Source organism: Chlorocebus sabaeus, chromosome 4, assembly GCF_047675955.1.
Source record: "Chlorocebus sabaeus isolate Y175 chromosome 4, mChlSab1.0.hap1, whole genome shotgun sequence".
Taxonomy (NCBI): Eukaryota; Metazoa; Chordata; class Mammalia; order Primates; family Cercopithecidae; genus Chlorocebus; species Chlorocebus sabaeus.
In genome coordinates, this window is record NC_132907.1 from 55,782,559 (window position 1) to 55,802,113 (window position 19,555).

The 19,555-nt window shown below is 37.9% G+C and overlaps 1 protein-coding gene across 5 annotated transcripts in view; it reads left to right on the forward strand.

Moving 5' to 3' along the window:
• The window catches only part of FYB1 (FYN binding protein 1), a 170,561-nt gene that overhangs the window by 101,441 nt on the left and 49,565 nt on the right, over positions 1–19,555 (forward strand). For all 5 annotated transcript variants that reach the window (XM_073014783.1, XM_007961453.3, XM_037990782.2 and 2 more), the window contains exon 3: positions 17,801–17,957. In XM_073014783.1, coding sequence (XP_072870884.1) covers positions 17,801–17,957 — 157 coding nt within the window. The remainder of the gene's footprint in view (positions 1–17,800; positions 17,958–19,555) is intronic.

Below are 19,555 nucleotides of genomic sequence, written 5' to 3' on the forward strand. Positions count from 1 at the left end.
AAGAATGAGAGGTGACGACAGTATATACCAGGCAATATTGCACTTCAGCAATGCAATAACTTCTGAAGTTATTTGTCTCTTCACAGCCTGTTGCCTCTTATGATGAACTTCAAATGAGACAATGTGTACCCACCATTTATTCTATATCAGTGATTCTCAATCTTCAGTGTGCATTGGAATCACCTAGCTTGTTAAAACACAGATTGCTGGGCCCCAGACCCAGAGTTTCTAATTCAGTAGGTCAGGCATGGGGCCTAAGAATTTGCATTTCTAGCAAGTTCTCAGGTGATGCTGATGCTGCCAGTCCACGCCCAGCTAATTTTTTTTGTATTTTTAGTAGAGACGGGGTTTCGCCATGTTGGCCAGGCTTGTTTCAAATATCTGACCTCGCATCACCCACGCACCTCAGCCTCCCAAAGTGCTGAGATTACAGGCATGAGTCACCATGCCCAGCCTAAAAATTCTTTTAAGCAATTTACTTAAGCAGAAACATAAATGGTAATACAATAACAGGGGAAAGGGGCATTCTGATCAGAATGCAGGGAGTACAAATTCCTTAGGTAAGAACAAACTTGATGGGGTTAAAGAAACAGAAAGACTTGGATGGGCTGGAATATCAGAGATGAGGGAGCAATAATGGTTCCAGATGAGGCTGGAACAGTAGGCACTGACCAAATTCCATAGATCCTACATGATCACAGTTTGGAATTTATGATAGGAAGCCATTGAAATTAGAGCCATGATAAAGAGGAATGTTACAGTCTGATTTGCATTTTAGGACCTCTTTTTCCTGTGTAGAGCATAAATTGTAGGCAAATAATAATGACATCGAAAAACTGGTAAGGGGGCTATTGTTGAGTCCAGATAAGAGATGATGAAGTTTGTACCAGGGAGGTCAAATGGAGGAGAAAGAAGTGGATGAATCTAGAATGCGTTTGAGCTGTAGCATTAATGGTGAATTCTTATGTATTGGATGTAGGGAATAAGACAAAAGGAGGGAGGTTTACTCAGCTTGGGCCCCCTCCAGGTCCGCTGCTGAGGGGGCCCGGCCCAGGACGGCAAGAGACCACAGTGCAGCCAGCCCAGAGTCCTCAGGTTTGCCAGTCGGATTATTCTGCTGCCATCACGTCTTGGTTTGTTGATCTTGCTGGAAAGACAGAAGATCTTTTAAACTGAGTTGATCAAGGGGCTACAACAGCTCTCAGTAGGAAAGACAACACCACCAGCAACATCATATATAGCAAAAATACTGACTACACTGAACTTCACAGACGTTCAAATACAGATTCGGCATATCAGACTCGACCTAAAGCTACTCCTATTTCATCAGCAGCTGATAACATTTGAAATAAAAAAGCCACCATCTTAGCTGGTACTGTAAATGTGAAAGTAAGAGCTAGGACACCAGTGGAGGCCTCTCATCCTATTGAAAATGCCTCTGTTCCTAGACCTTCATCCCAATTTGTGCAAACAAAAAGTCAGAACCTGATGATGAGCTACTGTTTAATTTCCTTAAAAGTTCACAGAAGGAGCCTACTGGGAGGGTGGAAATCAAAAAGGAAAAAGGAAAGACACCTGTCTTTCAGAGTTCTTGGACATCAAGTGTTAGTTCTGTGAACCCCAGTATAATCACCATCAAATCCACCCAAGAAAATTCTTTTGGAAAATGCATCATCAAATGCTGCGTGCACTGAGCACATCCCAACACCTAATGAAGATGGTAAATCACATGAACTATCTAACCTTCGACTGGCCCAGCTAATTTTTGTATTTTCAGTAGAGACAGGGTTTCACCACGTTGGCCAGGCTGGTCTCGAACTCCTGACCTCAGGTAATCCACCCTCCTCGGCCTCCCAAAGTGCTGGGATTACAGGCGTGAGTCACTGCACCCGTCCCTCCTTGGTCTTTCAACTGGAGCACCTCGAACAGCAGATGAACTCCACCTCTGGAAGTTGTAGTAATGGGTCTTCGATTAATATGTCTGAATTTGACAATGGTGAAGGCACTCGTCTGTGAAGTGTTCCTGTTCTTTTTAATGGCACAGAAACTAATCTGGCAGGAATGTATGGAAAAATTCGCAAAGCTAGTTCAATTGGCCAATTCAGTATTTGTCTGGGAATTTTTCTCCGGAGATACCCCAGAGCATGAGTTTTTGTGATTATGTATATGACTTTGCTTCACCTCTGGGTCATGATTGTTCTGTTGACTTATATACCAGAAATGCACCACGACCAACTGTATGACAAATGAACTGAGCCCAGGTGTTGTAATGATTAGTTGTCTTTTTCTAGACTTGGGATCTGCAAGAAGGCCAATTGCCTAAAATTTCTGAGAATGTGCACAAGATTATTTTAGCACTACAATCTTTTAATTTTTTAAGTTATTATACAAGTATTCTGCTACCTAAATCTTCCTATTTTCTTTAAATGGTAAGAGTTTCTAAAATGGACAATAATTTAACAAGCTCAGCTCTGCTTTTTCTGAGTTCAGTGGTCCTAATATACATGTAGAGAAAGATCCTGGGGTTGCTCACCTCTGTACAGACCATCTGTATGTTAGGTGACATTGATTATGGATTACAATCAGGGAAAATAATTGTATTTAGTGACAAAAATAAAAAGTTTCCTTTTTTGATTAAAAAAAGGAGAAATTAAAAGGAATGATTATTAAATATTCATTGATTATGTGTTAATTTCACCAATTGACTATTATGTTTGGACTTTATTCAGGATTAGATGCACAACAGTAAATGTGACTATGGTTTTTAATTTAATTTTTATAATATAGTGATAAAATTTAAGAATTAAACTTAGAAACTGTAAAACCTGGCATTGTTTGATATTCGAGTTAGGATTATTAAGCAAAGTATACAGATTAGATAAATAAGGTGGAGGTATCTTTACATGCAATTGATAAACCTGACTGTGGGAATTACAGCAATATAGATCAACCAGAGGTCTTTGGACATTCTCAGAGATCCACTAATTTCCTACACAATTTTTTATATTATGTTTTCATTCAGTGAAAGTCAAAAAGAAGTTAATGTAAGAATACCTTTTCATTAATTGTCATTAAAATACACCTTTACTTGTCTCAGGCTAACAAGTGCAGGCCAAACATTACTAATCAAAAGAAGAAGTGTAGTGGGGAAATTGAGTTATAATACATGGCATGATAATATAGCAATGCTAAACTCGGGAGAAATATTCCTGATTACAGCACTTTAATTAAAAATAGAATATGAATATGGGCTAAAATTTTTTGGAAAAAATAGGCTTACTCAACAGGTAAACACATGCTACCAATTGCAAAGGCTTATTAGCACCATAAGAATGTTACACAGAGACACATTTAGTTTGACTAATTTTTTTTCACTAAAATATCCATAATAAGGGAAGAGAATTAACATTTATAGAGTGTCTTTTGTGAGTTTGTGATGGGTAGTGTTGTTAAATAATATAATTGTCATAACTTTATTGTGAAGTAGAATTTTTGCCTTTTTACAGAGTAAGCTGATGCCCTGGAATATTAAGTGATTGTGCTGATGAAATTAAAAAGTGATTACAAACGTCCAGTGATAGAGTGGGTATGAGGAGACAAGACTTCATTGAGGCACATTGCTGAAGCCTCACTGGAGGAAAATTGGCAGATCCTACAGGAAGATAAAATATGCAAATCTTTCATCTCAGCAATTCTACTTTTAGATCTCTGTCCTAGAACACTGCCCCCACCCCACGATTTACACAGAAAAGCACGAGTAGGTGCTCATCATTACATTGTTCTTAGTCAAGGGGGAAGACTGAACAAACCTGGACCATCCCTATCACAGAATACTCTGGAACATTTACAATGAACAAGATAGGCCCAGAATAGGCAGCACAATATTCAGCACACAGAGCTATTTAGGTTTTTAATCAGATACTCCTGTGCATACATACACAGGTCAGTAAAGACTTGGGCCCCACAAAGTTCTACAAAGATAAACAATGGTAGTCTCTGGGAAGCGGAGGGCAAGGAGGAGCGAGAGGTCATCTGAAACTCTACTTCATCTGTGTTGTAACACTTCTTCCAGAAATGAGTCGTGTATTATTTGTGTAATTAAAAAATACTTTAAAACAAAAACAAGGGGGAGAGAGAGAGAGAGAGAGAGAGAACTACCTAAGATCACACCTCCAGGAGAAGCTTGATCCCTGGATCATCTCATTTCAAAACGCCCGCTCTCTCCACTGCACCCCACTACTTCTTTGTGGCTTTTATGTTTTTTTTCTTCTGTGTCTTTTCTTCTTTTAGGTTGGTGCAAAGTTAACTGCAGTTTTTGCCCAAAGTAATGGCAAAAAACTGCGATTAACTTTGACCAACCTAATATATCTTTCTCTTCTCCTAAACCTGATTTATCATCTTACGTTTATGTACTATATTTCTTTTTTTATTTATGTAAATTTAAGGGATAAAGTGCAGGGTTTTTTTTTTTTTTTTTTCATGGATACATTGTGTAGTAATGAAGTCTGGGCTTTTATTATAACCATCACCCGAATAGTGTACATTGTACCCATTAATTAATTTCTCATCCCTCACTCTTGCCAACCCTCCCACCCTTCCCAGTCTCCAGTGTCTATTATTTCACACTCTATGTCCATGTCTATACGTAATTTAACTCCCACTTACAAGTGAGAACAGGTGCTTTTTGACTTTCTGTTTCTCAGTTATTTCACTTAAGATAATGGCCTCTACCTCCATCCATGTTACTGCAAACGACATAATTTTTTGTATGGCTGAGTAGTATTCCATGGTATTACATACCACATTTTCTTTATCAGTGTCACCCATTTTATAAGTTTCATCCATTGATGGACACTTAGGTTGATTCTATGACGTTGCTATTGTGAATAGTACTGCGATAAACATACAAGTGCAGGTGTCTTTTTGGTAAAACGATTTATTTAATTTATTTATTTATTTTTGTTTAGTATGAGATGGAGTTTCACTCTTGTTGCCCAGGCTGGAGCACAATGGCACAATCTCGGCTCACCACAACTTCTGCCTCCTGGGTTCAAGCGATTCTCCTGCCTCAGCCACCCGAGTAGCTGGGATTACAGGCACCTGCCACCACGCCTGGCTAATTTTGTATTGTTAGAAGAGATGGGGTTTTACCATGTTGGTCAGGCTGGTCTTGAACTCCTGACCTGAGGTGATCGGCCCTCCTTGGCCTCCCTAAGTGCTGGGATTACAGGCAAGAGACACTGTGCCAGGCCAATTTCTTTTATTTTGGTTGAATATGCAGTAGTTGGATTGCTAAATCTTATAGTAATTCTATTTTTAGTTATTTGAGAAATTTCCATACTGTTTTCTCTAGAAGTTGTACTAATTTATATACATTCCCACCAACAGTGTATAAGCATTCCCTTTACTCCACATCCTTGCCCACATCTGTTATTTTTTAATTTTTTAATAGCTATGCTGACTGCTGTACGATGATATCTCACTGTGGCTTTAATTTGCAATTCTCTGATGATTAGTGATGTGGAGCATTTTTTCATAATCTTGTTGGCCATACGTGTGTCTTCTTTTGAAAAATATCTGTTCATGTCCTTTGCCCGCTTTTCAATGAGATTTATTTCGGAGGTTGTGAATTGATTGTAGATTCTAGACATGAGTCCTTTGTTGGATGCATAGCTAGCAAATGTTTTCTCCCAATCTGCAGGTTGTCTGATTATTCAGTTAATTAATTCTTTTACTGACAGAAGCTTTCTAGTTTAGTTAAATCCCATTTGTCTGTTTTTGGTTTTGTTGTATTTGCTTTTGAAGTCTTAGCCATGAATTTTTGCCTAGGCCAATGTCCACAAGTTTTTCCTAGGTTTTCTTTTAGTATTTTTATAGCTTCAGACCTTACATTTAAATCTTTACTACATCTTGCATTAATTTCTTGTGTATGGTGAGAGATAGGAGTCCAGTTTCATTCTTCGGCATATGGCAGTCAAATATTCCCAGCACCATTTATTGAATAGAGTGTCATTTCCCCAGTGTAGATTTTTGTCGACTTTATCAAAGATCAGTTGGCTATGGGTATGTGGCTTTCTTTCTGGGTTCTCTATTCCATTCCACTGACCTATGTGTCTATTTTTATACCAGTGCCATGCTGTTTTGGTTGCTATAGCCTTGTAGTATAATGTGAAGACAGGTAATGGGATGGCTCCAGCTTTGTTCTTTTTGCTTAGGATTGCTTTGTCTACTCAGGGCTCTTTTTGCTTCCATATGAATTTCAGGATTATTTTTTTAAGCAATGGCAACAATAGTCATTGCCATAGCAAAAGTAGCAAATATTTAACTTAACTGAATACCTCGTCTTATCACATATCTGTACATATAGTTGTGCTTCGCACAGGTATACTGAGTCATAGTCACTTTATCTCCCTTTGAGTCACGCTGAGAACACTTGCTCTGTCCAGGCACTACAGGGAAGCTCTGCCTTCTTTGTTGGCAATTCTAGTTCTTTCCCCATGTGCATTACAATTCTTTGCCTGGTCTGTTGGTCTAATTTTTCCCTTTCAAAACTTCATAGTTTTCCAAGGAAAAGCTTGCTTCCTGAATGAACCACTGGTCAGGCAATTTCCTTTATTAAAACTTCTTTGTGAGGCTTCCTCTTTCTTTACTTAAAAAGGGTGTGTGTCGTAAATTAATGTAGCACAGGCCAGTCATGGTAGCTCACACCTGTAATCCCAGCACTTTGGGAGACTGAAGCAGGCAGTTCACGTGCGGTCAGGAGTTCTAGACCAGGCTGGTGAAATCCTGTCTCTACTAAAAATACACTATTAGCCCGGTGTGGTGGTGGGCACCTATAATCCCAGCTTCTCAGGAGGCTGAGGCAGGAGAATCGCTTGAACCTGGGAAGTGGATGTTGCAGTCAGCTGAGATCACACCACTGCACTCCAACCTGGGTGACAGAGCAAGACCTCATCTCAAAAAAAAAAAAAAAAAAAAAAGGAATGTAGCCCAAAAACGTGCTTTGTTGGGTGTGCAGAATTTTTTGTTTGATTGATTGATTTGTTTTAATAGTTGCCAACATTCAAAAAGTAGAAGATTTTATGGAAAAATCTAGTCTTGTTCTTCACATATTTACAGTGGGCTGGAGCCCCACAATGGCCACCCATTGAGACAGGACATTAGTTTCCTGTTCACCATGGTCACGTGCTCCCAGCTCAGTGCACACAGGCGTGTTCCTGCCTGGAGCCCACAATCAGCTGAATTTGGAGCACATGCTTTGTTGCTCCTCTGTTTGCCCCTCTCTGTCCGTGAGGCTGTGCGATTGCCTCTGCACATCAAGGTTTATTCCTTCTCTGCCAATAGATGTTATATTACTGGCTTACACTGATTTTATCCTAAAAGTGTTCTCAAAGGCTTACTACTATTGATTTAGCCAAAACATTCACTATTCCCTCAACAAATAAAACAGTTAATCTGAGGATGTTTCTAAAACTTGATTTCTAGTGCTTTCTTTGCTCCTATAGAAGTTATTACACTTTTAAAATAACTTTTCATATTTGAAGAATAGAGATTCAGTTATTGCCTTATACCCAAATATGTTGTGTCTTAGAGGACGGAAGAGGCACCCTGTAATCCATGAGCATCTGACAAAGAACTTTTCTTATATGCAGACCTTTTTCCTTTTTAAAGTCATATTTAACCTTCCAAAAAAAAGAACCAAAAGTCAGCAATCTCCCGTCAAATTACCACCTAATTTGAATTTCATATTATTTTATGACTGGAAAATGAATAAACTCATTTATAAAAATAATTTACCTTTCATGATTACATCTAATTGAATAACCAACAAAGTTATTGATCGGGGAGGTGAATTTTTAACAATTGAAAAAATTATTCAGAGACATTGAATGTTAAAGTTAGGTCTGAAATGGAAGAGTTTATGATAGTGATCAAAGCCCTTCTTTACTTATTTTCCTCTCATTGATCATTAGATTTGTTTTGATCTCTACCTCTTCACCTCCATTCTAATTTCAGCTTTGATTATCTGTGTAAACACTGATGTTTCAGTATTACTTTTCTTTCCATTTTGAGGGACTATTCTAAGCTGGCCAACATTTTCTTGGCAGTTTGCATTTAAAGCAAAAGATTTCATACTAATACAGTTACAGTGCTTTGTTTTCAACTAAATTGGTTTTCAAAATTTCCCATCCACAATGGTTTACAAATCCTTTGAAGATAAGAACAGATGGCTTTGAATTAGAGCAAGGAAAAATTCCGTAAAACTAGATTTTCTAAGTCTGTGACCCAGACGTTTCAAGTCCTTAGACTTGCAGGCTGCTGAGGATAGAAAAGTTTTAATGATACTTTTACCTACATAACAATATATACTAATATGTTTGTATTGTATATGAAACTCTGTATTATATCAACACCAATCATAAAAGAGAATGTTCATTTTTCCAGCTACTTAATTAAGTAGGGTGCTGTACTTCCAATATTCTTTATAAAGAAGACATACTCACACAAATAAAATGTCTTATAAACATATGAAAGAATGCTCAGGCTCACTTATAAATATGAAAATCCAATTGATATAGCATTAATTTTTTACCTGTCAGGATTATTAAGACCAAAAATGTATGATAATATACATGCCAGTGAAGTTATGGTAAAACAGGTATTCTCCTACCTGTTTTTAAAAAAATCACTAAATGGCAATATTTACCAAAACTGTTTTTTTTTTTTTTTTGAGCTGGAGTCTTGCTCTGTTGCCCAGGCTGGAGTGCAGTGACACGATCTTGGCTCACGGCAACCTCCGCCTCCCAGGTTCAAGTGATTCTCCTGCCTCAGCCTCCCGAGTAGCTGGGACTACAAACATGCACCACCACGCCTGACTAATTTTTGTATTTTTAGTAGAGATAGGGTTTCACCATGTTGGCTAGGATGGTCTTAATCTCTTGACCTCGTGATCTGCCCACCTTGGCCTCCCAAAGTGCTGCGATTATAGGCATGAGCCACCGCACCCAGCCTACCAAAATATTTTAATGCTCAGTTCTTTTGACCTACCAATTTCACTTTCTAGGAATTTATCCTACAGGTACATTTATACTTGGGGTCAAAGACATACATACAAGAAAAATTTTATAATTGTAATTGTCTAAAATAGCATAAAATAAGCAACAATCTAGAGTTCCTCAGAAGGTTAAATATGGAGTTACCTAGCAATTCTACTCTTGGTATTTACCCAGGAGAAATGAAAACAGGTCCACTCGAAGATATACATTAACGTTTATAAAAGCATTCTGTATAACAGGCAGAAGGTAGAAACAACTTAAATGTCCATCAGCTGATGAATGGATAAATAAATGTGATATATGATGAAATATGATTCAGCCATAAGATAGTAGTATTAATATCTGCTACAATATAATTGAACTGCAAAAACAACTAAGTGAAATAAACTAGTCACAAGCAACCACATATTATATGATTCTCTTGATATGGAATCTCTGGAATAAGCCAATCTGTAAGAGACCAAAGATAGATTATTGGTTGCCTAAGGCAGCCAGGATTGGGGATAGGAATGGGGAGTGACTGCCAGTAAGTACAGGGGTTTATTTTTGAGGTGATGTGTATATTCTAAAATTAGATTATAGTACTGGTTGCACAACTGTAAATATATTAATACCATGGAGTTTTATATTTTAAACCAGTTTATGTATATGAATTATACTTCAGTAGTTATTTTTATAACTTAAGTGACCAGCAATAATGAGATTGGTCACATAAAATAAGGTAAATCCATGCAATGGAGAACTCCACTGTCATTTAAAAAAAAAAAAAAAAAAAGCCCAGATTGCTCTTTTTGTGCCAATATACAACAATATCTTTTTAAAATTAAGTTAAGAAAGCAAAGTACAGAATAATGTATGTACCATGGTTCCATTTGTGTAAAAAAGTACATAGAATATATTTCTTGAAATGTCCTTAAGAAACTAATAACAGCTGTTGTCTTTGAGGCTTGTAACTACAATACGGGGGTCTAGAACAGGGGTTCTTCGTTTCATCATTCCCTCCTATATTTTCTTAAATGTTTTACTGTCCAGATATTTATTTTACAATTTGCTTTTTAAAATCAGTTTTCTTTTCTAAAGGGAAAAGGACAAATGAAAAAGAAAATCAATCAGTGAAACATTAAATGTGTGATACATGCAGTGTTGTCAGGCATACACAGGTATTGACACTGGAGACCCACCTCAGAAGCTCACTGTTTAGCTAGGAAGAAAATGAATAAATAAATGAGAAAGTAATTTATGGCAATTTTAAATAAAATAAAAATGAACTGAGAAAACACATACCAGTTCTCTACGTACAAACAGAGAGCCTCTGAGCTAGGTGTTAACACCAGGGAATCACAGGACAGTCACACCTCACTTCAAAAGGGCAGGCAGTTTTTCGAAATCTTGCTTTTGACAGAATGATCAGATGTGTGGCAATTAGTGTGTCATTTCAAGCACAGGTGACAGTTTAGAAAACTTCTAATAAAAGTTACTGAAGCATGAGGATCCCAGTCTCTCTGCACAGATGGAAATAAACATGTCCTATTGATTTTTAAGGAGCCTGCCCCATATAGAACACAACCGTGTTAGATCCTAGAGTAATTCATAAGTAGCACTGCATACCTACTGTGTGCTTGGCAGACAGACATATTTTGAATTCTTGTAGCAACCCTGCAAGTTAAGAGTCAGTAGTCCCATTTTAATAGGCAGAGAATCTAAAACCCAGAGAAGCGAAATAAGTTACCCAGTATCTTACAGCTAATACTGGATGGGATTAGTAGTCAAATCCAGGCCTCAATAACTTCAGCACAAACATTCTTTCTGCCAATCTTTCAGATTCTCCCGTTGAACATTGTTTCTGGTGTGTTTTGGAGTGAAGAATCTGAAAGTAGTATTTGGTTGCTGTGGTGCCTACTGGGGTAGATTTAGGGATTTAAACTTCTTCATTCCTGGACCATTCTAAGATTCTCGAACAAAACTAGGATTAGACATGACAAATTTGAGGAAAAAGTGGTTTCTGTTTGTTTATTGTTTTCTTTGCAGTTGACGGGAGTAGACTGTGGTGTATGAATGGGACAGCCAGATCAATTAGTAGCTAAGAAGAATAGGACCATTTATTAAGAACTACCATACCATGTGTCAGATGCTTCTGCAGAGTGTGTGTATGTGACCATTTCGCAGATGAGAAAATGAAGACTTGGAGATATCAAGCAACTTAACCAAGTTTTCATACTGAGTAATAAAAACTGGAAGGTTTATATAAAAGTGGTTGAATCTGAATTTAAAACTAAGCCTTTCATTCTTTACTTCTCCATGAGGCCATCCAAGCATTTTTAAGATATAGAAGTGGCAAATGTAGGTTTTTGTTCCAAGAAGTTTGGCCATGAAGAAGAGAAACAAAATCAGCTGGTATCTAGGGTGGGGGAAGAGGTTAAAAAAGGATACTGTTGTGCTTCTTTAGAGTTAAAGATATCAGACCATGTTTAAGATGGAAAGTGCATTGAAAAGATGAAACACACAGTTCAGAGCACATAGTAAGTGCTTAGTAAATGTTTCTTGCTTGATGCAATGAAGGAGTTAATAATAAAGGGAGTGGGTTGTACAAGGAAGCAGGCACTGATGGGAACTAAAATGCTGTTAGTATGTGCAAGGAGGAATTCCATCTTTCCAGAGAATCTGGAGCAAAGGAAAAATGGGAGAGCAAGATATCAGGAGATTTGCAGTTAGAATGCAGGACAAGTAGGGATAGTCAGATGGGGCATTCTCCATGTTCTTAGTAAAATAAAAGGTAAGGTCATCTGTAGTACATGAGGAAGGTTAAGGGTAGGGTCCGGGGATGAAGGGGATTACAAACAACCTTTATGGTAAATGTGGTAAGATCTCAGTGAGACTGTGTTTAGTTTAGGTGTGAATGACTATATGTGGCCATGCAACCATAAGAGACTCCATTAAGTGTCCACCCAAATAGTTTCACAAACTACTTGGCACAGAGGTCACCAATATAGACTCTGGCAGTGCCATGTGGTTGCTAGAGCTTTTCTTCTTGTTTGAATGGGCAATGCTATGTACCTACACAGGCCCAGAGAAAATAAAAGTCTATATGACGAGTTGCCAGCTCCACGGCTAAAATCTGAGACAGATGCTTAATCATTCTCAAATAAATAGACAATGAAATTAAATAATTTCCAAATGTCTTAAAGTAACTTAGAAATGATTTTATTTGTGGCACCTCTCAGCCTTGTGTGATCATCTTTTGTTTATGCAATGCTTCAAACTTTTTAAGATGCTTTCACACGTATTAGCTCATTTCATCCTTAAACCCCTTTGAGGTAGTTAGGGCTCGATTGCTCCCATTTGACAGATGGAGAAACTAAATCACACAGAGATTAAGTGATTCGCCAAAGACAAATAGCTCTTTGGTGATAGAGCTGGAGATAAAATCAAAGTTTTCTAATGCCTAGTCCAATTCTAAGATATCCCAAGAAAGCCAGAATGAGAAATGCCAAGTCTAGGGTCAGGGTTTTGTGGCAATTGGGAGCAGCAATACAGTGTAATGTCTTTGGTGTTGTAAATGAATCCATGGATTTAAAAAGGAAATTGAGAACCAGATCGACACATGTACCTTATGACCCCTCGGGACATGAAGACTTTAGGTACCTTCGTAGTCAAAAGTCACAAACATCAGAATCTACAAGGTAGATATCCTAAGTCTTCATAGATTTTTGTTACCAGAATGTTGTAAAAATATCTAGAACCAGCATTTTTGACCAGCAGAAATACATAAAATGCAAAGTTTGTGAAGTAATACAATTTCTATTTCGCATGAGTATACCATCACCCTCGTTGGGTCCTCTCTATTCATTTCCACCTCTTCTCTCCCGACTCCTTCTTCCACTGCCCTCAAATCCACTTTTCTGTTTATAGAGTTTTAGATTCTGACAAAATCTCACCATTTTGGGTAGCCTGCATTTCAGTGAACCTGGAGCCATTCTTCAAGGCAGGGCCAGATAACCACTGAGCATTCACCGACTCACCGAGGGTCTCTCCTGGTCATTTCCTTGTGGTAAAATGGCCCCGGTGCTCCACCCATTCCAGCATGCCTGAGCAGAGGAACATGACTTGTGCAAGATCTCTTCCAAACTTCCAAAATTAAAAAGGATGAAAAGTTTGAGTCAGAGGTTATTAACTTCCCAGATTTTTAAGAATTATTTTTGTGTTCTAGAAGATATTGCAATTTCACTCCCCGTTATTCGCAATTCTCCCCATTTTTCTGTAACCAGTATAAACTGTTCCCTAATAAAAATATAGTCAATTTTCCTTAATTTTGTCATTAGTCACTCAAGCTCCCACTTGACTGATTAGCAAGATGCCTATTATGTCCTTTTGAAGCCTTGATCTCCTGTTAGAGTGCTCAGAGCACAGTTCCTCTGTCTGTCTCAGGACAACAGTGGGTAGTAGGTTGCAAATTCATCTGATTAGCTCATTGCTGCTGAACCATCCTGCACTGTCCAGAAGACCAGCTGTGCCCACTGCTACAGGGATCCATATCCCTGCACAATCCTGTCATTCTTTGAGGATAACATTCCACATGGTCTTTTCAGTTCCGGTACTTTCAAATCACAGATATCCAGGCAATCCCCCCTGAGCTTTGGGAGATGAGATCCATAAGTAGATCAGAGTTTTAGGTGTTAGCTCTCAAATTGCACATCCCTAATTCGTAATGCCAGCTGAGGTCTAAACATGTTGTTCTTTCCCCTTATTTCATGTCTTCTAAGTCCTTTTATGCTATTTCAAACTTCCCCGATTTCAGTTCTTGAGGATTTTTTTTTTCCAGCCAGCTAGTATCAGTCATTCATCTTTAAGAACCTATTTCCTACTAGCTTGAATGTTTACATCCCTGCTGTCTGGTTTCCAAAATCAAATTCTAAGGCATCTGAATTTAGCATCCAGAACACCCCAATATGTGAGCCTTACAGTCTCTAGAGCCAGGTCTTTCCTGCATTAAACTGAAAACACTCATAAAATTACCCTAAGAGGAAAAATACAAATCAAAAAGCTGAACTTACACCCAGATTGTGGGACAGTTTGCTAATGTGTCTATTTTAACTTACTAATAATTTTCATTTAATTACCTTGAGAAGCAGCAGAGCATAGCAGAAAGTGCATAGGCATCATAAAAGATTGACTAGAGTTCAAATTCTGGCCAAGTTTGAACCCCACCGCTACTGCTTACTAATTCTCTGAACTTGGGTAGTTTTCTTAACTATCAAATGGAAACTAGATAATGACATATACCCCCATAGGGCTGTTATACTGAATAAATAAGATTACATATCTAGAATGACTAGTATGGTACTTGCCAAAAATTGTGTAATTAATATTATTTAATGTCATTACTCCCAGATATTTTTATCTTTATTGTTTCTATTTCTTTACTCATTTTACTGCAGTCCAATATTCATCCCCTCTCTATCAGAATAAAAACATATTTTTACTTTTGAGGATGTTAATAGTTCTAATTATATTTTAGTACACTTTATAAAGTCCAGATTGAGATTTTAGAGTCAATCATTAGATTCTAATGTCAATCGTTAGACATTAAAGTAAGTCTAACTGGTTTTTTCCTCCAGAAAAACTAAGATGCTTTTCCTTACAATTATTTTGTGTACATGCAAATGTATTCCTAGCAGTATTTGAAAGTGACCACACGTTTTGCAAAGCAAAGTGTTTCACTGCCACATACTAGTGTAACATAGGAAGACTTTAGCATATGTTCTCCCAAGCTTGATGAGGAAGAGCATGCTCAAACAATTAGTTTAGTGCCTCATTATGTCTTTCAAATTATTTTTGACAATTTTCCAAAACTACTTTTTCTTTAAAATCTAACCAGTCCTTTTCCATCTCTCGCCCTGCTTCCCGCTGGTTTCGCTGCATTCTCAGGTGAGCCCTACTCTACCGGTGGCGAGACCACTGCCGGCAACTCAAGGAGGACCCACTTCTAGTTCCAAGTCTGGTAGAAGTGCAAGCACACCCCTTCCTGGGTTGCTCAAGTTATTATAACCGCAGAAAGGAGAATAGATGTCCAGTAAGCAGAACCACAAAGGGCCCCCAGATGCCGCATCAGAGTCTCGTAAGCCTGTGTAAAGTCAGAAAGCCTGGGTTTGGGGAAGTCAGTTTTCAGTGTTTCTAATTCAAATGAATCACCATTCCCTAAACCAATTCTGTATCTTCTCACGTGTTGGCCTTAAGTCACTGTCCCAGGGTAATGTCTCCTGCTTGTCGAAATCTTTTCCATGAAAGGATAAGTCACAGATGGCTAATAAATATTTTTATCTCTATTTGGACGGCTTATTAATATCTACTCATGGAGGCATATTCTCTTTGGGTACAGCTTTTAAATCATTTGTGAATCTACTGAAGCATATTATTTATGAATTAAAATAACTGGATGCCAGTTTCATCTGTCACATTCACTAGAATTTTTAATGTTTATTCTATGATGAAAGAGGCATGTCAAATTGGTAAGTAATAGCTTATCAGACAAACGGTGCAGAACATTTGCTAAATGATTTAGGAGCAACAACAACCATAAAATTAAATCTCTATCTCACACCAAACTCCAAAATAAATTACTAATAGTTTTAAAGAGTTAAATGTAAAAAAAAAAAAAAAAAAAAATGGAGCCACAGCGAAGTAGGAGAAAATATACTGTTTATAATTATCTGTTCTCAAATTAGGGAAGGCCTTCCTAAAGATAATGTGGTGACAGAAATTATACACGAAAGGACTGATTGACTACGTTAGAGGAAAAGTCTGATATATCCCAAAATTTTTATTTTAGTTAGGACAAAAATGAACCGGATTCAACACTTCTAACGTAAATATCTTGAGTTGGAGTTTTTTATTCATGAGATTTACAGGGGAACTAATTCTGTCTACCTCTATCCCCAAAAACTAGCTGCAAAAGTAGAACTATTCTTGTGGGAACTGTTCCTGGCCTGGAGGGTCTGGAGTCTGCAGTGCAGGGCCTGAGCAGTTTGTAAGACTCCAGGAAGAAGGGAAACACCAGGGTGAGGTCAGAGAATGAAGAGAGAGGGCAATAGAGTCAGCAATTATCCTAAGTGAAGAGCTTTGGCAAGAGGGAGAAATATCTAAAAGAAATTAGGAATGTGTTTGTGTCATATGCTGTATAAAACCTTAGCATTACCCTTGTAAAGAAATTTACAGTGAAGTGCCGTATTTTTTTTTTTAAGTTTGTAAAGAGGTTTTATTCATTGTGTTATATTTTTTAATGTATGGACAGGCAAAAGCAGGATCCAAAGCAGCCTAATTACATTCCATTGGTCCAGTTAAGAAACAAAAAGACTAATATCCTTAATAAAAATATTTTAGAAACCAACAAAAGGAAAATACTAATTTTGAAATAGGCAAAGTATTTGAATCAATAATACAGTTAAAAGGAGGCTGGGTGCGATGGCTCACACTTGTAATCCCAGCACTTTGGGAAGACAAGGTGGGTGGATTACAAGGTCAAGAGTTCAAGACAAGCCTGGTCAACACAGTGAAACCCTTTCTCTACTAAAAATACAAAAATTAGCTGGGCATGGTGGTGGGCATGGTGAAATCCTGTCTCTACTAAAAATACAAAGAGAAACACCGTCTCCAATAAAAATACAAAAATTAGTTGGGCATAGTGGCAGATGCCTGTAATCCCAGCTACTCAGGAGGCCGAGGCAGGAGAATCGCTTGAACCTGGGAGGCAGAGGTTGCAGTGAGCTGAGATCGCACCACTGCACTCCAGCCTGGGTGACAAAGCTAGACTCCCTCTCAAAAGGAAAAAAAAAAAAGGAAAATGGTTATAAACATGAAAAAAGACCTCATCTGTGCTCAAAGGCAGGTAAAATTAAAACAAAAATGTTTGTTAAGATATTATCCTCTTTTCCTCTCAGAAAATCACCCCAAAATGAGAAAGAAATGAAACTTCCATATTTAGGAAAGCAAGGCAACCTGCGTAATTCCAAAGTCCGATATACGAAATCAGAAAGTCAATGGAGGAATGAGTGAGAGGAAGAGGATCAAAGCAAAGAGGAAAGATATAGAAACAACTGATTCTAGTCACTATTTAGCAGATAGAACCTAGGAATTTTTTAGGTACCAGCAATGGTATGCGGATAAATGTTTAACAACCAGGAAAAACTCTGTGTGTATGTGTGTGTGTATGTGTGTTATGCATATATACATACATGTAATATATTTTATTGATGTAAAGGATGAATAAGACCGGGCACAGTGGCTCACACCTGTAATCCCAACATTTGGGGAGGTCATGGCAGGAGGACTGCTTGTGCCCAGGAGTTCAAAACCAGCCTGGGCAACATATCAAGACCTCATCTCTACAAAAAGTTTAACATTTTTTTAAAAACTTAGATGGGCATTGTGGTGCACCCGTGTCGTCCCAGCTACTCAGGAGGCTGAGGCAGGAAGATCCCAAAAGCCCATGAGTTTGAGCTTATGGTGAACCATGATGGAGCCACTGCACCCCGGCCTGGGTAGCAGAGCGAAATCCTGTCTCACAAAAGATATATAGCACACAACATAGTAATAATAATAAAATAAACATACTCTTTTTTGAAAATTCCATATAGCCAGTTGTTAATTTTTGCCAAATTATTTTATCTGTAGCCAACTATGGTTGCAATTAACAATCTTCTTTTTGAAGATTTGTCTTAATTCATGGTATTGTTCGCTTTGCTTCTTAGGTACTAGCAAAGGCCAGACGTCTTACTCAACAACTTCTCCGCCACCACCTCCACCATCCCATCCGGCCAGCCAGCCACCATTGCCAGCATCTCACCCATCACAACCACCAGTCCCGAGCCTACCTCCCAGAAACATTAAACCTCCGTTTGACCTAAAGTAAGCAAAAGATTATCTTGTCATTTCTTTCCCCGTCTCTTGCCACAGATTTTCAAACTATGCTTGGTTGAATGCTGAGAGTTCCATGGGAAACTTCTGGGTCTACAAAAGTGGGCAGCTGGCAGGGAGAAGAGCTGGCCAAGCTGACAGTGCAAATACCCCTAGAATTGCTCAGTTCTGAGTCAGTTTTATTTATCTGTTTTATGTTGGGTTTCCCCTTAAGAGTTTATTTGAAGAAAATTTCCACTGTTTTTTAAAAAGTTCTGAAGCTTTCTTGAGAACCACCAACTCCTCCACTATCACGATCACCACCAGTCCATCACCATATTTTTACTGACTATTTATGATGTGCTAGGAATTTTACATATATCATCTCTATAACCTTATTGATTAGATAGTATCATCATTATTTCACAGATAAGGAAACGGAACTTTAGCTCTGCAAAGAAGCCAGGTAACTTCTCCAAGATCACAAAATAGTGTAGAATAAAAATTTCAACCAATGTTAGTCTGAATCCAAAGTAAGTGTGCTTTAAACTACTATGCTAAGTAGCCTCCTTTAATTAAAAAATAATACAGATTTTCTCTCACCCATCAGAATTTTTGGATTGGCGTTAGAATCTAGGAAACTTTTATTCAAGCCTGCTCTTGCTTGAATTTTCTTAGATGGTATTTTTCAGAAATGTCAGCACTGTAGGGGTCGCTATGCATGGGCTCTTTACCCAGGATTTAATAGAATAGTTGGTAAAGGGAAAAGCAAGTGGCAGGTTGGAATAAAATGGAATGTCATTTTAAGAAGAATGTTCAGACAACAGCAAGCATAAATCCTTAAGACAAAATGGACTAGATATTCCCTTTCTTCTCATAGAAAGTTGCTTAACATGATTCTCTTTTATCACAAATAAGTTATATCTCAACATATTTGTACAATCTGGTTTACCTTCACTTAAATTCCCCTACTGGATTGATGTTCCTTACAACAAAAGTACTTAATATCCATAATCCACGTAATGGAAACTGTTAATAACAATATTGGATTGACAGATTCCCTGAAATGCTTGGTGACTACAATTTAGGGAAAGGATAGAAAACATATTTGTCATGCAAAAATGCCATCATTTTTAACTTTAATATGCTTTCTTGGGGGTTTAAGGATAGTAAGTAGAAGGTGCTAGAGCAGCTTCGTGGCTATTATCTTATATATGACCTGCGTTGTGCATTTATATTAACTGCACACCCTTCCAGGCATTTGAATTTATGGATGTCAATTTAAAGCCTCTAATCCTCCATGATATCTAGCTACTTTGTTTTTTCAAAAAGGAAAATGTGTATAGTGAAAGACTTTCAAGCTCCCATCAGAAAGCTCAAGTAAATTCCACAGTGAAGCAATCTCTGGGTTAGAAAATTTTCCCCAAGAAGGGGAAGCTAGAAATGCATAGAGGAAATGAAATCAAAAGGGGCCTTGATGTTCAGGCTCAAAAGCTTATATTTCACATGAAGGGGCAATGTACAGGGTAGTCTGTAAGAAGAATTGTGAAAGATGTAGGTGTTTCTGTGCTTCTCACAGCACCAGTCCTCAAAACACACACAGGGGTATT